The sequence below is a fragment of the Oncorhynchus mykiss genome, chromosome 10 (assembly GCF_057628025.1).
Source record: "Oncorhynchus mykiss isolate SJ-2025 chromosome 10, ASM5762802v1, whole genome shotgun sequence".
NCBI lineage: Eukaryota > Metazoa > Chordata > Actinopteri > Salmoniformes > Salmonidae > Oncorhynchus > Oncorhynchus mykiss.
The window spans coordinates 72133700-72154588 of NC_143031.1; the positions used below are offsets into that span (position 1 = coordinate 72133700).

Genomic DNA, 20889 nt, shown 5'->3' on the forward strand with positions numbered 1-20889 from the left:
GATTACAGCATTGAGTCATCTAAGGTATGATGCTACAAGCTTGGCACACCTGTACTTGGGGAGTTTCTCCCATTCTTCTCTGCAGATCCTTTCAAGCTCTCTCAGGTTGGATGGGGAGCGTCATTGCACGGCTATTTTGTCTTGGCTGTGTGCTTAGGGTCGTTGTCCTGTTGGAAGGTTAACCTTCGCCCCAGTCTGATGTCCTGAGCGCTCTGAAGCAGGTTTTCATCAAGGATCTCTCTCTTTACTTTGGTCCATTCATCTTTCCCTCGATCCTGACAAGTCTCCAAATCCTTGCCGCTGAATAACTTCCCCACAGCATGATGCTGCCACCACCATGCTTCTCCATGCAACAAGCTGATTTGTTGAGTGCTGCAGAGATGGTTGTCCTTCTGGAAGGTCCTCCCATCTCCACAGAGGAACTCTGGAGCTCTGTCAGAGTGACCATCGGGTTCTTGGTCACCTCCCTGACCAAGGCCCTTCTCCCCCGATTGCTCAGTTTGGCCAGGTGGCCAGCTCTAGGAAGAATCTTGGTGGTTCCAAACTTCTTCCATTTAAGAAATATGGAGGCTACTGTGTTCTTGGGAACCTTCATTGCTGTGGAATTTTTTTGCTACCCTTCCCCAGATCTGTGCCTCAACACAATATTGTCTCAGAGTGCTACGGACAATTCCTTTGACCTCATGGCTTGGTTTTTGCTCTGACATGCACTGTCAACTGTGGGACCTTATATAGACAGGTGTGTGCCTTTCCAAATCACGTCCAATCAATTTAATTTACCACAGGTGGATTTCAATCATGTTGTAGAAACATTTCAAGGATGATCAATAGAAACAGGATACACCTGAGCTAAATGTAAAGTCTCAAAGCATGTTGTCTGGTATTTCTGTTATTTAAAAAAAACACATTTGCTAAACTTTCTAAAAACCTCTTTTCACTTTGTCATTATGGGTATTGTGTGTAGATGGATGAAAGAAAAAAAGATTTACTCAATTTTAGAGTAAAGCTATAATGTAACGAAATGTCGAAAAGTCAATGGGTTTGAATACTTTCCGAATGCACTCTATCCACCATCTTTGTTAGGATTTAGGAAGTCTCGATACAGGTGTCTGAGAGGCACATTACCAGAGCTGGCCAAGATTAAGAAGTAATTTTCTTTTGCAACGCTCTGTATTTTCTGCTGGCAAGCCCCACCACCACAGAAAGTGATGAGCTAGGCTGAAACACCTGCATTTTGGAGCTGCCTTACTCAAGAAAGCAAAAAGGAGACCATGTTTGTATGCGGCTTTATTAACTCAATTGTTATTATTTTTACATTGTTTGCAAACTGATAATATCACGTATTAATACCAAAATAACAAGCAAAACAGGCAAGCCCCCCCCCCCCCCAAAAAAAGTATATATATGTATTTATTTTTACCTAATAGTGTGGAGCTCAAAACAGGTGGGGCTCTGAGTCATTTCATATTGTTGATGTCTTAACTATTATTCTACAATGTAGAAAATAGTAAAAATAAGGAAAACCCTTGGAATGAGTAGGTGTACCCTGGAATGAGTAGGTGTACCCTGGAATGAGTAGGTGTACCCTGGAATGAGTAGGTGTACCCTGGAATGAGTAGGTGTACCCTGGAATGAGTAGGTGTACCCTGGAATGAGTAGGTGTACCCTGGAATGAGTAGGTGTACCCTGAAATGAGTAGGTGTACCCTGGAATGAGTAGGTATAACCTGGAATGAGTAGGTGTACCCTGGAATGAGTAGGTGTACCCTGGAATGAGTAGGTGTACCCTGGAATGAGTAGGTGTACCCTGGAATGAGTAGGTGCACCCTGGAATGAGTAGGTGTGTACAAACGTTTGACTGGTACTGTATATACAGTATTATATACACACTGAGAATACCAAATATTAGGAACACCTTGCTAACATTGAGTTGCGCCCGCTTTTGCCCTCAGAACAGCCTCAATTCGTCAGGGAAGGGACTCTACAAGGTGTCGAAAGCATTCCACAGGGATGCTGGCCCATGCTGACTTCAATGATTTCCAGAGTTGCTTCACGTTGGCTGGATGTCCTTTGGGTGGTGGACCATTCTTGATACACACGGGAAACGATTGAGTGTGAAAAACCAAGCAGATTTGCAGTTCTTGACACAAACCACTGCGCCTGGCACCTACTACCATACCCCATTCAAAGGCACTTAAATGCTTTGTCTTTCCCATGTGATGGAACATTTTATGTTGGTGCTTTTCTATTTCTACATTTCTGTGTTCTATGTTTGTGCTTTTCTAATAACCGTTTTCTGTGTTCATGCAAGTGACTAATTGAACGAATCCTCACTATTAGTAACTTCAATTTGGGAGTACTCCCAGACTCTTGTTTTGAGAATGAAAGATCTCTCAGTTTCAAGGTCTCTGCTTAGAGAGAAGAAGCCTCGTGAGGTATTGGTCTGTCACATGCATGACCCAGTATTGGTCGGTCACATGAGTGAACCAAACGTTAATGATGAACGAATAAGCTAAATCATGCACATATAACTTGTCTGTATATAAGAGATCTAACGGGACTGCCTCGGTAGAGCTCCTGATCGACAAAATGATGACAAAAGGTTTTCTTACTAATTATTTGCCTTCTTTTGAATGTCATTGTATTTCCAAGCAACTGTAATGCACTTTGGATGAAATCTTCATCAGGGCTCATTGACGATGCATTGAGTAGAATGCTCAGTCGGGCATCAACCCAAAATGAGCGTTCAAAACAATATTGTGACAAACATGCAACCCATGAATAGACCTCTATATATGAGTGACTGTGTCCAACACACCACCACTTATGTTGGGAACCTACTGACCCCCCCCAAAAAAATTGTTCTCAATTACATGTATTGCTAAAATAATGGTTGATGGAAATACAGGCAGGCACCACATTATTACAGGACAAAACAGCTCAATCAAGCATGATGGTATTGTAAGTATAAAAGTAAAGCTTCATTTTATGTAATTAAAAAAGCTTGAAAAGGTAGTGGAACGGTATTAGTGTGGTGTGTGAAGAATCCAATACTTGAACTTGTGTGCGGTACAAATTACATTATTGTGGGCACACCTCCTCAAATAGTATTAATTAGGCTGTTTGAGAAGGTTTGAATCCTAAGCAACCTGCATACACATTGTTTGAAGTACAATAGACCAACATAGCACAGGAGGCTACTGAGGGGAAGACAGCTCATAATAACAGCTGGAACAGAGCGAATGGAATGGCATCAAACACATGGAAACCACGTGTTTAATGTATTTGATACCAGTCCACTAATTCTACTCCAGCCATTACCACAACCCTGTCCTCCCCAATTAAGGTGCCACCAACCTCCTTTGCAACATAGCTACTGTAGTAGGTCAAAGCTATGTGTCGGGAAAACCTTAGTGGAACATGGGTGGGTGGAGTGGTCATTGTGGTGCTCATGTGAATGTTTGGCTTCAGACAAATGCCTACTTCTCACTTAAAGCATTGTTTTTTTTGTTTTAGATTTGATGTAAAAGTGTGTCACACAGAAAAGACAAAGACAACATGACAATGACACGCTTAGTCAAACATGTATCAGTCAATGTCCTTTTATTTACATCATTGGCTGAGTATATTATGAGAATTTGGTGAACGGATCCATGCATATAGTACGGTTTGAATTTCCAACAGATCAGAACCTTCATTATGGCAGATGGCACAATAATGCAACTGTGTACTGCGAAACGTTAAAAAACTACTGAGGAAGCGATCTAGTAATTCAACATAAAGCATGAACAGATGTGATCATTTATGTACTGTAAACAGCCTTGTATTCCCACAAGGTTCAAATGTTTATCCATATATTGATCTTGAATTATAGAAACAAACGAAAACCATACATTTTTCAACTCCAATTAATACATAAGTCTGAATTTACATAAACGTATAAACCACACAGCTTAATATGAGCATGAAAGTGTTCTAGAATATGTACACACGACTACATTTACAATAATACACTGGGTGAGAGCCAGAAATCGTTGATACTGTCATCGCCAGTACAACCAGCTTGCACTTAATAGAACAAAGCACATAGAGAGAAATCACGGTCAATCTTAAAATTCAGAATTCAGATAATAATGGCTTATCATGTGAACTTGCATACGGTTGTAGCAATAGTAACATACGAGTGCCTCAGCGCTAAGTTTACAGAACTTGATTTGTCTAAATAAACGGAGCAGGGTTTGAATTTTTCATTCTCCCCATTATCATTACAGGTTGGTGTCTTCTCTTGTTGTCCCTGGGTCCTGCTCATTAGGGCACAGAACAGGAAATGTTTTCAAATGCTCTGCAACGGAAAATGTAAATAATTGTTTCTTATTGGACAAGCCCTCGTAGTCCCTCCCTGTTTCAGTCAGTTTTTCCCTGTTTGGTACCTAATGAACATGACGCAGGTTAAAACAGTTATACAATCTAAATGATGGATAGCAAACAATCAGATATGGCTTCAGACTAAAATATGAAAGCAAGATGATGAAACATCGATGGAGGCCTTTGGGCGGTGTGATTGGCTGGGTGGCAGTGCTCACAGGGACGTTTCCAGGGTTACCAGGCGCAAGCACAGGTCAATAGTGAGGAACCGGGTGATGGCGAGTTGGAGAGAGTGGGTAGGGGTGGTGGGGGATCACAGGGTGGACTCTTTCTCCCCTGTGGTTTGGGGTAGTCTTCTTATTGGTGGAAGGGTTTGGTGCAGTCTAGTTATTGGTGGACAGGTTTGTTGCAGTCCTCTTGTTGGTGGACAGGTTTGGTGCAGTCTTCTTATTGGTTGACAGGCAGAGAGAAATGCCCCTTCTTCCCAGAGGTGCTCTTGGACCCTCTATGGGGGTCCAATCAGAGTCTGCTCCTCCCTGGGCTCTATCTTCTCTCCACTTCTCTCTTTCTCTCTCCATATCTGTCTCTCTCTGCTGTGTGTATTAATGTCTTCTCAGATTGTGCTCCTCGGTGCAGGAACCTTTTCTCAAGGTGATGTCATCCACGGCCATCTCTCCGCTCCGGCCACGCCCGCGCTCGCCCTTCAGAATCACCTGGGAACAACAACACAGCACAATAAATAAGTTATTTCGCTTATATAGCACTTTCGATTAAAAAATGTAATCTCAAAGCAAAAAAAAAAAAAAAGAAAAACAGGTACGACTAATTATCAAAATGGAATGTGAATGGTGTCTAGTCAGCTTCAGACAGAGGTGGTATGGAAAGGCAGTCTCTGGTATGACTTGAGAGGAGGGGGGCATTGATGGTTAGCCAGGGAGAAAGGCAGTCTCTGGTATGACTTGAGAGGAGGGGGGCATCAATGGTTAGCCAGGGAGAAAGGAAGTCTCTGGTATGACTTGAGAGGAGGGGGGCATCAATGGTTAGCCAGGGAGAAAGGCAGTCTCTGGTATGACTTTAGAGGAGGGGGGCATCAATGGTTAGCCAGGGAGAAAGGAAGTCTCTGGTATGACTTGAGAGGAGGGGGGCATCGATGGTTAGCCAGGGAGAAAGGCAGTCTCTGGTATGACTTTAGAGGAGGGGGGCATCAATGGTTAGCCAGGGAGAAAGGCAGTCTCTGGTATGACTTTAGAGGAGGGGGGCATCAATGGTTAGCCAGGGAGAAAGGAAGTCTCTGGTATGACTTGAGAGGAGGGGGGCATCAATGGTTAGCCAGGAAGAAAGCCCTTCACCAGGAGAGAGCTCTTCACCTGGGCACTTCGCCATCTCCGACAATCGTAGAACCTCCATAGCGTAGTAGTTGAACATCAATTGAGGACAACCATGATTCAAACACACACACCAATAACCAATGTATCAGTCGTTGTTAAAGGTCAGTCACAGATGGCAAAGACAAGTCAGGTGTGGTGTCAGACATACTACTGTATACTGTTTTATACTTTAGGAACAGCTGCTCTTTCTATGGCATAGACTGACCAGGTGAAAGCTATGATCTCTTATTTTTGTTAAATCCACTTCAATCATCAGTGTAGATGAAGGGGAGGAAGGATTTTCAAGCCTTGAGACAATTGAGACATGGATTGTGTATGTGTGCCATTCAGAAGGTGAATGGGCAAGATAAAAATATTTGAGTGCCTTTGTACGGGGTATGGTACTAGGTGCCAGGTGCACCGGTTTGAGTGTGTCAAGAACTGCAATGCTGCTGGGTTTTTAAATCTCAACAGTTTCCCGTGTGTATTAAGAATGGTCCACCACCTAAAGGACATTCAGCCAACTTGACACAACTGTGGGAAGCATTGGAGTCAACACGTGTCAGCATCCCTGTGGAACACTTTCGGCACCTTGTTGAGTCCAAGAATTGTGGCTGATCTGAGGGAATAAAGGGGTGCAACTTAATATTAGGTGTTCTGTATTTATACTACTGTATACGGCTTTACACTATATACTACTGTATACGGCTTTACACTACATACTACTGTATACTGCTTTACACTCTCTATACTACTGTATACTTCTTTACACTCTTTATATACTTCTTTATACTGCTTTACACTCTATTATTATTTCTTTTTTTATTTACTTTAACCCCTTTTTCTACACAATTTCGTGATATCCAATTTATAGTTACAATCTCGTCTCAGGAGAGAAGGTCGAGAGCCATGCGTCCTCCGAAACACAACCCTGCCAAGCTTCACTGCTTCTTGACACACTACTCGCTTAACCAGGAAGCCAGCCGCACCAATGTGCCCGGCCCACCACAAGGAGTCGCTAGAGCACGATGAGACAAGGAAATTCTGTCTGGCCAAACTCTCCCCTAACCCAGACATTGAAGAGAATTCCAAGAGTGTGCAAAGCTGTCATCAAGGCAAAGGGTGGCTACTTTGAAGAATCTCAAATATAAAATCTAACACTTTTTTGGTTACTACATGATTCCATGTGTGTTATTTCATAGTTTTGATGTCTTCACTATTATTCTACAATGTAGAAAATACAAAAAAATAAAGAAAAACCCTTGAATGAGTAGGTGTGTCCAAACTTTTGACTGGTACTGTATATATACACTACCATTCAAAAGTTTGGGGTCACTTAGAAATGTCCTTGTTTTTTAAATAAAATCACATTTTTGTCCATTAAAATAACATCAAATTGATCAGAAATACAGTGTAGACATTGTTAATGTTATAAATTACTATTGTAAATGGAAACGGCTGATTTTTTTAATGGAATATCTACAAAGGTGTACTGAGGCCGATTATCAGCAAACCTCACTCCTGTGTTCCAATGGCACATTGTGTTTGCTAATCCAAGTTTATAACTTTAAAAGGCTAATTGATCATTAGAAAAACCTTTTGCAATTATGTTAGCACAGCTGAAAACTGTTGTTCTGATTAAAAATGCAATAAAACTGTCCTTCTTTAGACTAGTTGAGTATCTGGAGCATCAGCATTTGTGGGTTTGATCACAGGCTCAAAATAACCAGAAACAAACACCTTTCTTCTGAAACTCGTTAGTTTTTTCTTGTTCTGAGAAATGAAGGCTATTCCATGCGAGAAATCGTCAAGAAACTGAAGATCTGGTACAACGCTGTGTACTACTCCCTTCACAGAACAGCGCAAACTGGCTCTAACCAGAATAGAAAGAGGAGTGGGAGGCCCCGGTGCACAACTAAGCAAGAGGCAAGTACATTAGAGTGTTTAGTTTGAGAAACAGACGCCTCACAAGTCCTCAACTGGTAGCTTCATTAAATAGTACCCATAAAATACCAGTCTCAACGTCAACAGTGAAGAGTTAACTCCATGATGCTAGCCTTCTAGGCAGAGTTGCAAAGAAAAAGGCACATCTCAGACTGGCCAATAAAAATAAAATATTAAGATGGGCAAAAGAACACAGACACTGGACAGAGGAAGATTGGAAAAAAAGTGTTATGGAAAGACGAATCTAAGTTTGAGGTGTTCGGATCACAAAGAAGAACATTTGTGAGACGCAAAAAAAATGAAAAGATGCTGGAGGAGCATGGTGTTAAGCTGTCAAGCATGGTGGAGGCAATGTGATGGTCTGGGGGTGCTTTGGTGGTGGTAAAAGTGGGAGATTTATACAGGGTAAATGTTGAAGAAGGTAGGCTATCACTCCATTTTGCAACGCCATGCCATACCCTGTGGACGGCACTTAACAACTACAAAGCCAAAAGTCTGCAAGACTGTAATTGCTGCAAATGGAAGATTCTTTGACAAAAGCAAAGTTTAAAGGACACAATTATTGTTTCAATTAAAAATCATTATTTATAACCTTGTCAAAGTCTTAACTATAGTTCATATTCATTTTGCAACTAATTTCAAGTGTTTTCATGGAAAACAATGACATTTCAAGTGTTTTCATGGAAAACAATGACATTTCAAGTGTTTTCATGGAAAACAATGACATTTCAAGTGTTTTCATGGAAAACAATGACATTTCAAGTGTTTTCATGGAAAACAATGACATTTCAAGTGTTTTCATGGAAAACAATGACATTTCAAGTGTTTTCATGGAAAACAATGACATTTCAAGTGTTTTCATGGAAAACAATGACATTTCAAGTGTTTTCATGGAAAACAATGACATTTCAAGTGTTTTCATGGAAAACAATGACATTTCTAGTGTTTTCATGGAAAACAATGACATTTCTAGTGTTTTCATGGAAAACAATGACATTTCTAGTGTTTTCATGGAAAACAATGACATTTCAAGTGTTTTCATGGAAAACAATGACATTTCTAGTGTTTTCATGGAAAACAATGACATTTCAAGTGTTTTCATGGAAAACAATGACATTTCTAGTGTTTTCATGGAAAACAATGACATTTCTAGTGTTTTCATGGAAAACAATGACATTTCAAGTGTTTTCATGGAAAACAATGACATTTCTAGTGTTTTCATGGAAAACAATGACATTTCAAGTGTTTTCATGGAAAACAATGACATTTCAAGTGTTTTCATGGAAAACAATGACATTTCAAGTGTTTTCATGGAAAACAAGGACATTTCTAGTGTTTTCATGGAAAACAATGACATTTCTAGTGTTTTCATGGAAAACAATGACATTTCAAGTGTTTTCATGGAAAACAATGACATTTCAAGTGTTTTCATGGAAAACAAGGACATTTCTAAGTGACCCCAAACTGTTGAACGATAGTGTATATATAAACTCATCAAAAAAAGAAACATCCTCTCACTGTCAACTGCATTTATTTTCAGCAGACTTAACATGTGTAAATATTTGTATGAACATAACAAGATCAACAACAGACATAAACTGAACAAGTTCCACAGACATGTGACTAACAGAAATGTAATAATTTGTCCCTGAACAAAACGGGAGGGGGTCAAAATCAAAAGTAACAGTCAGTATCTGGTGTGACCACCAGCTGCATTAAGTACTGCTGTGCATCTCCTCCTCATGGACTGCACAGATTTGCCAGTTCTTCCTGTGAAATGTTATCCCACTCTTCCACCAAAGCACTTGCAATTTCCCAGACATTTCTGGGGGGCCCTAGCCCTCACCCTCACCCTCCGATCCAACAGGTCCCAGACGTGCTCTATGGGATTGAGATCCGGACTCTTCGCTTGCTATGACAGAACACTGACGTTCCTGTCTTGCAGGAAATAAACACACAAAACGAGCAGTATGGCTGGTGGCATTGTCATGCTGGAGGGTCATGTCAAGATGAGCCTGCAGGAAGGGTACCACATGAGGGAGGAGGATGTCTTCCCTGTAACACACAGTGTTGAGATTGCCTGCAATGACAACAAGCTCAGTCCGATGATGCTGTGACACACCGCCCCAGACCATGACGGACCCTCCACCTCCAAATCGATCCCGCTCCAGAGTACAGGCCTCGGTGTAATGCTCATTCCTTTGACGATAAACGCGAATCCGACCATCACCCCTGGTGAGACAAAACCACGACTCGTCAGTGAAGAGCACTTTTTGCCAGTCCTGTCTGGTCCAGCGACGGTGGGTTTGTGCCCATAGGCAACGTTGTTGCCGGTGATGTCTGGTGAGGACCTGCCTTACAACAGGCCTACAAGCCCTCAGTCCAGCCTCTCTCAACCTATTGCGGACAGTCTGAGCACTGATGGAGGGATTGTGCATTCCTGGTGCAACTCGGGCAGTTGTTGTTGCCATCCTTTACCTGTCCCGCAGGTGTGATGTTTGGATGTACCGATCTTGTGCAGGTGTTGTTACACGTGGTGGACGATCAACTGTCCATCCTGTCTCCCTGTAGTGCTGTCTTAAGCATCTCACAGTACGGACATTGCTTGCCCTGGCCATATCTGCATCCTCATGCCTCCCTGCAGCATGCCTAAAGCACGGTCACGCAGATGAGCAGGGACCCCGGGCATCTTTTGGTGTTTTTCAGAGTAAGTAGAAAGGCCTCTTTAGTGTCCTAAGTTTTCGTAACTGTGACCTTAATTGCCTACCGTCTGTAAGGTGTTAGTGTCTTAACGACCATTCCACAGGTGCATGTTCATTAATTGTCTATGGTTCATTGAGCAAGCATGGGAAACAGACTTTAAACCCTTAACAATTACGATCTGTGAAGTTATTTGGATTTTTACGAATTATTTTTGAAAGACAGGGTCCTGAAAAAGGGACGTTTCTTTTTTTGCTGAGTTTATATATATATATATATATATATACTGTATATACACTACTGTATACTCACACTCTCAAGTCCCGTGCCCCACAGCGTGATCTGGGTATGTCTCCAGCCGCTACCCCCCGTCCTTCCCCACACGGCCGGGCTGTACTGCTTCCCTTTCTTCACAAACACCTGGAGCATACCCACATGGTGTCCTGCCAGCTTGTGGCGGAACGACAGACACAGATTACCGTCGTTCCAGGGAGGAGTCAACGGGAGGACCAGGCGCGCCCCTCGCCCGCTCTTCTTGTCGCTCACCTCAGGGATGGTGAGGTATTTTCCACCTGTGGAGAGGAAAGAGGAAGAGAAAGTGATATCACAATCAGGGTAGCGTTCAATAGGAGAAAACATTTGGAAATGAAGGAGATGCTAGAACACTGGTTTTAGTTTTCAGATGGATGTGTCTCAATCAGATGGCTTCATATCTTTGATATTGGCAGCTCCATTTTACAGAATATTGTCCTCATTGAAATTCGTGCCGAAAACCCCCCAAAATGTCCTCCTGGGACTATAAAGTTATACTACTAAATAGAGTCAGACTAGGCTGAATTAAATTTACTCTTGACATATGATTGAGTGGAACCATTGCAAAAAAAACACACATCTTGTTTTCTCTGAACCAACTGTCCGTCTGTAATCAAGTGTTTTGTTTTGAATACTGTTGAATAATGCAGTCTCTTCAAAAGGCATTTGTTTCTCAATGAATAATAACCATAGCTAGTTCTACCAAGGATCAGACCTTCCTGTGGAAAACCAGCAACACACTTTTAGAGCCAATGTTCTTATATGAAAAGAAAACGTCTGTGCTTATCATTAAAATGTTAGTATCTGAACGCAAAAGTGAGGTTAAAGGGTAGCTTATCTTATGTATCTTATTTTTGCCTTCCCTGAGGAAATATTGCTTTATCTGAACCGTTTGTAACAATGTCCAGAATAATCCGCTTTGCATTAATCTGGCTAGCAAAAAGTAAAGTCTAAAAAAGTGAACTGTGGTTCTTACCAGATGGGTCCGGTGTTGTCTCCCAGTGCAGGTCGCCATCCTTGTCCCGGATCCAACCGCAAAGGCCGTTATCAAAGGAGCAGCTCAGGTAGCCAGCCTCTGAATTTAAACAACAATGTTTCACATATTTCAAGTACCTTTACCCCACAAAGGCTCTCCTTGCTTGAACGTAGCTCACACAAAGGCTCTCCTTGCGTGAACGTAGCTCACACAAAGGCTCTCCTTGCGTGAACTAAGCTCACACAAAGGCTCTCCTTGCTTGAACTAAGCTCACACAAAGGCTCTCCTTGCCTGAACGTAGCTCACACAAAGGCTCTCCTTGCTTGAACTAAGCTCACACAAAGGCTCTCCTTGCTTGAACTAAGCTCACACAAAGGCTCTCCTTGCTTGAACTAAGCTCACACAAAGACTCTCCTTGCTTGAATGTAGCTCACACAAAGTCTCTCCTTGCTTGAACGTAGCTCACACAAAGGCTCTCCTTGCGTGAACGTAGCTCACACAAAGGCTCTCCTTGCTTGAACTAAGCTCACACAAAGACTCTCCTTGCTTGAACGTAGCTCACACAAAGGCTCTCCTTGCGTGAACGTAGCTCACACAAAGGCTCTCCTTGCTTGAACTAAGCTCACACAAAGGCTCTCCTTGCGTGAACGTAGCTCACACAAAGGCTCTCCATGCGTGAACGTAGCTCACACAAAGGCTCTCCTTGCTTGAACGTAGCTCACACAAAGACTCTCCTTGCTTGAACGTAGCTCACACAAAGGCTCTCCTTGCGTGAACGTAGCTCACACAAAGGCTCTCCTTGCGTGAACGTAGCTCACACAAAGGCTCTCCTTGCGTGAACGTAGCTCACACAAAGGCTCTCCTTGCGTGAACGTAGCTCACACAAAGGCTCTCCTTGCGTGAACGTAGCTCACATCCCTCCTGCTGTGTGCCTTTGATTGATTCCAACGGATGCAGCATCATTTCCATTCTCTCTTATGTACATGAAAGAACATACAGAAGATGTGAAAGAAAGGTGGTGAACGCACAAGATATTACAGAACAATAAATATTGATTTCTCTAGAGTGGTGGACTGAGAGCGCCGTGATGGATGAAATGGGAATGAACTGATCTGAATTGCCTGCGAAGTAAGCCTTCATTTCACAAAATAAATCTGATGATAACTGTGTGTGGATTTGTGTGTGTGCGTGTATGTGTATGCTTGTGTGTTTATGTGAGTGCATTGTGCATTTGCATCTGTGCGTGCACGCGTGTTCTGTATGTGTGTGTGTGTGTGTGTGTGTGTGTGTGTGTGTGTGTGTGTGTGTGTGTGTGTGTTCATCGAAGTGTGTCAGCCACCATATCATTTAATTTAGCCACTCCGCATAAACCATCAACAAATACATTGTGGTCATGACAGTGAGTAATCGGATACAAATGATCATTTCGAATTTGAGTTATTTGTTTCGGACATAAGCCATAATATGTCTCAGCCTCCAGTATTTATGCTGCAGTAGTTTATGTGTCGGGGGGGCTAGGGCCAGTTTGTTATATCTGGAGTACTTCTCCTGTCCTATTCGGTGTCCTGTGTGAATCTAAGTGTGCGTTCTCTAATTCTCTCCTTCTTTCTTTTTTTCTCTCTCTCGGAGGACCTGAGCTCTAGGACCATGCCCCAGGACTACCTGACATGATGACTCCTTGCTGTCCCCAGTCCACCTGGCCGTGCTGCTGCTCCAGTTTCAACTGACCTGAGCCCTAGGACCATGCCCCAGGACTACCTGACATGATGACTCCTTGCTGTCCCCAGTCCACCTGACCGTGCTGCTGCTCCAGTTTCAACTGTTCTGCCTTATTATTATTCGACCATGCTGGTCATTTATGAACATTTGAACATCTTGGCCATGTTCTGTTATAATCTCCACCCGGCACAGCCAGAAGAGGACTGGCCACCCCTCATAGCCTGGTTCCTCTCTAGGTTTCTTCCTAGGTTTTGGCCTTTCTAGGGAGTTTTTCCCAGCCACCGTGCTTCTACACCTGCATTGCTTGCTGTTTGGGGTTTTAGGCTGGGTTTCTGTACAGCACTTTGAGATATCAGCTGATGTACGAAGGGCTATATAAATACATTTGATTTGATTTGATTTGAATAATTCATGTGTCGCAAGTACAAATTGTGTCTTGAGATGAAACTAGCGCTCATCATTTTGACCCTGAACATAGGGTCGTGAAAAGCACATAGCAGGATCATTCTCTGAGCCAATGAAAGCACTGTTTCACTCCAAACCGCTGATCCGATCATGTACGGCATGCCAAAATAAACCCATAGTGTAATCATTAGGCAATTTAATTGGCAATTTATTGACATCAATAAATCACATAAGCAAGCCCCAGATGTGGTGGATAACGTTCTCAAGTACAAAGAGTACACTGCTCTTCCTTATTCAAGTGTGTGTGTGCGTGTGTGTGTGTGTGTTTGTGTGAGCGTGTGTGAGCGTGTGTGTGCGTGTGTGTGTGTGTGTTTGTGTGAGCGTGTGTGAGCGTGTGTGTGCGTGTGTGTGTGTGTGTGTTTGTGTGAGCGTGTGTGAGCGTGTGTGAGCGTGCGTGTGTGTGTGTGTGTGTGTGTGTGTCAGCGTGTGTGTGTGTGTGTGTGTGTGTGTGTGTGCGTGCGTGTGTGTGTGTGTGTTTGTGTGAGCGTGTGTGTGTGTGTGTCAGCGTGTGTGTGTGAGTGTGTGCGTGCGTGTGTGTGCGTGTGTGTGTGTGTGTTTGTGTGAGCGTGTGTGTGTGTGTGTCAGCGTGTGTGTGTGTGTGTGTGTGTGTGTGTGTGTGTGTTTGTGTGTGTGTGTGTGTGTCAGCGTGTGTGTGTTTGTCTAACTGCCGCGTCGTGACCTGTGGAGGCTGCTGAGGGGACGACGGCTCATAATAATGGCTGGAACCATGTGTTTGATGTTGTTGATACCATTCCACTCATTCCCCTCCAGCCATTACCACGTGCCCGTCCTCCCAAATTAAGGTGCCACCAACCTCCTGTGGTCGTTACATTTAACCTTCAACTCAACCAATGAGTCAATCATGAAGCAACACATTCTGGGTAGGTGTCATATAAACAAGCAGGATGAATTTAATCTGTGACTTTCCCGTGACAGTGCATCAAAAACACACCAAGTCACTACCATATCTTTCCCTCCGCAGCCTTTTCCCAAAGCGTTGCAGAACCGAAATGAATCTGGGCTGGCGAACGTAACTCGTTCATCATTGTTTGAGTTACGTCCTCTGTAGGAAGTGTTAGGAAGCGTGGAGATGGTTAGTGTTTGACAAATGTTTCTGTTTACCTGCGTCATCCTTCGCTTCGTCGGCCGTGTTGCCCAGCTCAATGTCAAAGTCGACCCCCAAGACGGTGTTGTGATCATGGTTACGTGGAACTAGGGGAGCAAAGAGAAAAATACAAATCAAGAGGTATTAGGGAAATTAATAAGTGTGTGTGTGTGGGTGTGTGTGTGTGTGTGTGTGTGTGTGCGCTACATTGACAGAGAATAAAAAAATACCCATTTTGTTGATAATGATAGATAGTAGGGAGAAGAGCAATATCCTCTGGGATATTTGGCTGTTAATCAAATTCACACACAGTTGAATATGTTCTCAGACAGGTTTGACCAACGCTATATAAGAGCATGAAAATCAATTTCAACCCTCCACGATACGATATCATTTGGATAGAGACAAAATACACCTGAATTAGAGCAAAAATATATTCAAACACTGCAGTACACTGTACTACAAACGGGTTCACATATTAGGGCCATTCTGCCTACTGTACTCAACTCTGCTAATTCAGACCCTATGATTGGTAGCCACAGAGCAAGGGGTGTGGTGGAGGTGTGTGTGTGTGGGGGGAGGGGTCTTCAGCTGTTTCTGATGCAATGGCCGTGTAAACGCTGTGACCTGCGCACGCACACACGACCCTGGGGCCCCTCTCTCGTGGCACAGTGACGCAGCCACTACTGAAATAACCCTCAGTCTCTACTGATATAACTGTGGTCATACTGCCTAATTTACTGAAATGCCAAGCCGCCCCAAAGCCTGAAAGGTCACAGGTCAAATGGAAACATGGGAAACATGTACAGTACTTCTTGTCTAGCTCAACGTCACTCTATTGACCAGGTTTAACTTGTCAAACATGATGTTTAGATTAAGTTGGAAAATGATATTTTAACAATGACAAAATCTGGTGATAACACGCATGTTATCATCAAAGAAATATAGGATTGATAAAACATAACACCTCAATCAGGGTATGATACACTGATACTGTTCCACAGGCACGACACTTGACCTCTGAATACTAACCCCTGGCTCTCCCACCCCACCTTGTGTCCAAGCAGTCTACTTCATTTACCGCAGTGTTAGCCGCTAGCTTGGGCCACTTCTGACCTAAAATTGTAGCCAGCCAGCCAGCCAGCCAGCCAGCCAGCCAGCCAGCCAGCCAGCCAGCCAGCCAGCCAGCCGCCTGCCTGCGGAATCAGGAAGCAGAGGGCTGTGCACATATTCCCTGGCAAGACACCAGGCTCTCCAGCAATGCCAGGCATCCAGGCCATAGACGTATCCAGGCCAAGGAGGGGGGGGGGGGGGGATCCTCCCTAGGAGCTACATTAGCTGAGTGTGCTACTGTACACTCTTAGAAAAAAAGGTGCAATCCAGAACTAAAAAGGGTTCTTCTGCTGTCCCCATAGGAGAACCCTTCGAAGAACCCCTTTTGGTTCCAGGTAGAAGGGGAAACCCTTTTGGGTTTCATTTAGAACCCTTCTGCATGGAACCCAAAAGAGTTCTACCTGGAACCAAAAAGGGTTCCATACGCACAAAAACAGTATTTCTCTCAAATGCTGTGCACAAATTTGTTTACATCCCTGTTAGTGAGCATTTCTCCAAGACAATCCATCCAACTGACAGGTGTGGCATATCAAGAAGCTGATTAAACAGCCGGATCATTACAAAGGTGCACCTTGTGCTGGGGACAATAAAAGGTCACTCTTAAATGTTCAGTTTTGTCACACAACACAATGCCACAGATGCCTCAAGTTTTAAGGGAGCGTGCAATTGTCATGCTGACTTCAGGAATATCCACCAGAGCTGTTGCCAGAGAATTGAATGCTCATTTCTCTACCATAAGCCGTTTCCAACGTTGTTTTGGAGAATTTGGCAGGACATCCAACCTGCCTCACAACTGCAGACCACGTATAACCGCACCAGCCAAGGACCTCCACATCTGGCTTCTTCACCTGCAGGATCATCTGAGACCAGCCATCCAGACAGCTGATGAAACTGAGGAGTATTTGTCTGTAATAAAGCCCTTTTGTGGGGGAAAACATTCTGATTGGCTGGGCCTATGCCCTCCTAGGCCCACCCATGGCTGCACCCCTGCCCAGTCATGAGAAATCCATAGAATAGGACCTAATGAATGTATTTCAATTGACTGCTTTCCTTATACAGTATGTTCTGTAACTCAGTCAAATAGTTGAAATTGTTGCATGCTGCGTTGATATATTTTTTCAGTATACAACTTGAACCCAGGTCTGCCCTACTGAAGTCCATGGCAGTTGGACACTATACTGTACCGTGCCACTTCACACTGCGAGAAACAAAGGGCTAAGTATTTCTTCAGGGAATCAATCTCCCTCGGCCAGCAGCTGCACTCCCACGCTTAATAAATCTGATTTACTCCACTGTGTTAGCCGTCCTTGTCGCTGGCGCTCCTCTTGACCCTGTCTTGTTTAATTCTGTGGCAAATATTTGGGCAGTCGACGGGGCTAAAAGCTCAAGAGGGGATTTTCACATACTCTGCTAACCAAGCCAAGCACAGGCTTTTCCAACACACAAGTTTATTTCTTTTCAATGTCTTAAAGGGGTCATTTTCTGGATTTGTACCCAATTCATAATTATTTTCTTACCTCCAGAGAAGTTAAGTGTTTGTATTGGAATTTATAAAAGCTTTATGGAAAGCCGTGTGAAGTAAACAATGGGATGTGAGTATGAACATGTGACAAACAAATTTGGGAAAACACTTCTCTTCCAAAATCGTACTTATATTGCAACAATATCACTCCAGAATATCTGTGTTGACTCTCTTGAGGTAATAAATAAATTAGGATTGGGATAAAAACCTGGAAAACGATCCCTTTAAAGAGGAATTTGATGAGCCGATGGTGGCACATTTCTGAAATGTTTGTGTGGGTAAGAAGACAGAGTTTTCCTGGGGTACTTCTTTGCTGCGACCACGTCAAGGAATGAATGGAAGGGAGGACGCATCTGCAAAAGGATCCCAACAGGACCAAGAAAGTGGTTCAATCCCTCTTCCTCAATGACTGGCACGCGTCATCAGCTCCACCTGGACGGAGCAGCACAGCCTCAACAAGACAATCACAGGGCAATCTACACAGTCCCAATTATGAGCTAAAAGTACTACAACTTTTCTTTTACTTTACAAAACGTTTTACTTCATTTACTTTACTAAAAGTAAACAAAAGTGTACAAACAAGCTGATGCTTCCAAGTTCTGAACCACTTAAAAAATATATATATTTTTTTAACCTTTATTTAACTAGGCACAATGACGGCCTATCCCGGCCAAACCCGACGACGCTGGGCCAATTGTGCACTACCCTATGGGACTCCCAATCACGGCCTGTTGTCATAAAGCCTGGAATCGAACCAGCGTCTGTCGTGATACCTCTAGCACTGAGATGCAGTGCCTTAGACTGCTGACCACTCGAGAGCCCAAGTCTAATTCAAGCTTCTGCAAAGGACAACAGAAATCTGACAACAGTGTCGTCCTTATGCTTTGACGTTCATTCTTGTCCTCTTGAATCACAAATCCAATGAAAATATTCTATTGATATGGCCGGGGCATCGTCCTTTCCTCTCCCTCTCATCTCATTCAGGCAAGGCATTTCCAGACCTTCTCCGAGGCTATTCAGCTGAGTATATGGACGTCTTCCTCCAAATAACGCAAACTGATGTGAATGTAATCTACCCGCTCGTTTTTTACATTTTATAATTATGTGAGGCCATCTGGCTAGGTCGGTGGGAAACACAATCTAACTCACCTCCCAGCATGCACCATGGCTGCTGCACCGCCACCCTTTCATCTTCACAGCCTATTGATGTCAGAGGGCCTTGGCGATGACTTTTAATCAACAGCGTTCAAATGGGCACTGGGATGTCCAGGTGTTCTGTAATCCAGTATTATATTAGTCTGATTACAGATCTGTTTGTGCTGTCTTTCCAGAACAATATAACGTCACACTGACCATTGGAGCTGGCAAGACAGATCTGGCAACAGGCTAGTGTGTTATAGTGCAGGCTAACTGTGTAAGGTCAAGTCTGGACCAATGAGAATAAAGGTGTGAGACTAGTACCAAGTCTGCATTTTTTTGCAACTAGGTGAATTATTGTCAATAACTGCATAGCAAGTGGTATTATCATATGGTGAGCCTGTACTATGACCTTGAATGTTCCCCCAAAAGCCATGAGCCAGTATGGCTTCCATGAGCCGGTATGGTCCATCTTGAGTTCTCTACCAGCCCTTAACTATGTGATAATAATGTTTCTCTAGCCTCTACCCCCCCCCCCCCCCCCATACTGGCCTAGATAGATAGTAGAATATACTGTGGAAAAAGACTGACAATCCCCCTCAGTTCAATGGCATTCAGATGTTCTCCAGTTTCTGTTGAAAACGGGTTAAGATAATAATACACACTTGATTTACTCTGGACCGCTTCACAACTGATTAGTTGACAGAAAGACAAAGTGTTTTCATTCTGTCATGGGGAATGGTTGGATGGACATGTTTCACAATCATGCCTGATATATTACGAACCAGATGAAAGATATATGCATAAGCAAATGGTCACATCCAGTTGGCAGAAACTTGCCAAGCATCTTATCAAGATAAATTGACCGTATATGGGACTCACCACCAGGATTCGGTCTTATGTAACAACATTTGAAATGGTGTTTTTTTTTTACATTAGATAAAAGTAGAGACTCAGAACTAGACAATGGTGTATCATACACTGCAGGAGGAACAATGGGAAAGTCATTCTGCTTTGAAAGTTGATCAACTTGTATACTCAATTTTGAGAATATCGCCTTTAAATGTTTTGCTATCTAGTGAAGAGTTTTTCTTTGTCTACACCCATTCAGCATCGTTCACACCCTCTTAAGCTTAAGCCCCACCCATCTGGTTTCGCTGTCGGAGCGCACCCTTGACTCTCCGGCCGATGAAAATTATTTATCTTTTTAACCAAATCTGCTGAAAAGTAGCTGAGGTGGACATACAGAATTTTATGGATGCCACACACACACACACACACACACACACACACACACACACACACACACACACTATGCATAACAGTCAATGTAAACCTCAAGCAAGACAAAAACCAAACTTACTGTGGACGTCACCTCTCTGTTTGGTGACCTCCTTTTCGATGGTGTTGTCCACTGGGGTGACCGGCTCGGGCTGTTTTGGGGGAGGCGGGCGGCGTGTGGGCACGTAGGGTGGGGTCCTGCGGGTGGGGGGCGGTGGAGAGGTGATGGCGGGACGCCGTGGGGGCACATAGGGCTTACGGGTGACTGCAGGGGGTCTCCTGGTGGGTATGATTGGTGGTCTCGTGGGGACCACTGGCTTACGAGGGGCGGGGGGCATCGTCCTTGGAGGAGGTGGGGGAGGTGGTAGTGTGGTTGTAGAAGGTGCTCTAGTAGTAGTTGTAGTAGTAGTGGTCGTGGTCGTTGGTTTGGGAGTGGTTGTGGTTCTTTTGGGGGCGGTGGGGGCGACTCTCTTGGCGGTCATGGGCGGTCGGATCGTGGTGGTGGTCCTCTTGTGGTCCGAGTCAGGGATAATGTTGTGGTGGTTCGGGGGGAACCTGGGGGGATCGATGACCACCTTGGGAATGGCTGGAAGGGAAAAGAACATAAAACAAAATGTTTTGCAATGGAAACAAATGTGCGGTTCTAATTGGAGGTGTCCAGATAGTCCCTCCGTTTCAGTGTATTTTCTTCTTCAGTTTGGTGCTTAATGAACACGACCCTGACTTCTTTGGTGTTAATGAGGCATAAAGAAGTGGTGACTGCAGTGACCAACTGACCGTTGGAAAGAAAGGCCAGCTCTTTCATCTGCAATGACTTTACCTGCGTAAACAAGCAACCAGCTTTATCTCTGTATCCATAAAGCATACTCCCCCTCATTGAGGGA

The 20889-nt window shown here is 43.7% G+C and overlaps 1 protein-coding gene across 8 annotated transcripts in view; it reads right to left on the reverse strand.

The window, feature by feature from the left end:
• Positions 1-3585: 3585 nt before the first annotated feature.
• The window catches only part of LOC118936741 (nephronectin), a 57672-nt gene continuing 40368 nt past the window's right edge, over positions 3586-20889 (reverse strand). For all 8 annotated transcript variants that reach the window (XM_090187811.1, XM_090187813.1, XM_090187809.1 and 5 more), the window contains 5 exons: positions 20088-20591; positions 14970-15059; positions 11664-11762; positions 10688-10947; positions 3586-5077 (listed from right to left, as the gene is read on the reverse strand). In XM_090187811.1, the coding sequence (XP_090043937.1) occupies positions 4967-5077; positions 10688-10947; positions 11664-11762; positions 14970-15059; positions 20088-20591 (1064 nt within the window). In that variant the 3' untranslated portion in view covers positions 3586-4966. The remainder of the gene's footprint in view (positions 5078-10687; positions 10948-11663; positions 11763-14969; positions 15060-20087; positions 20592-20889) is intronic.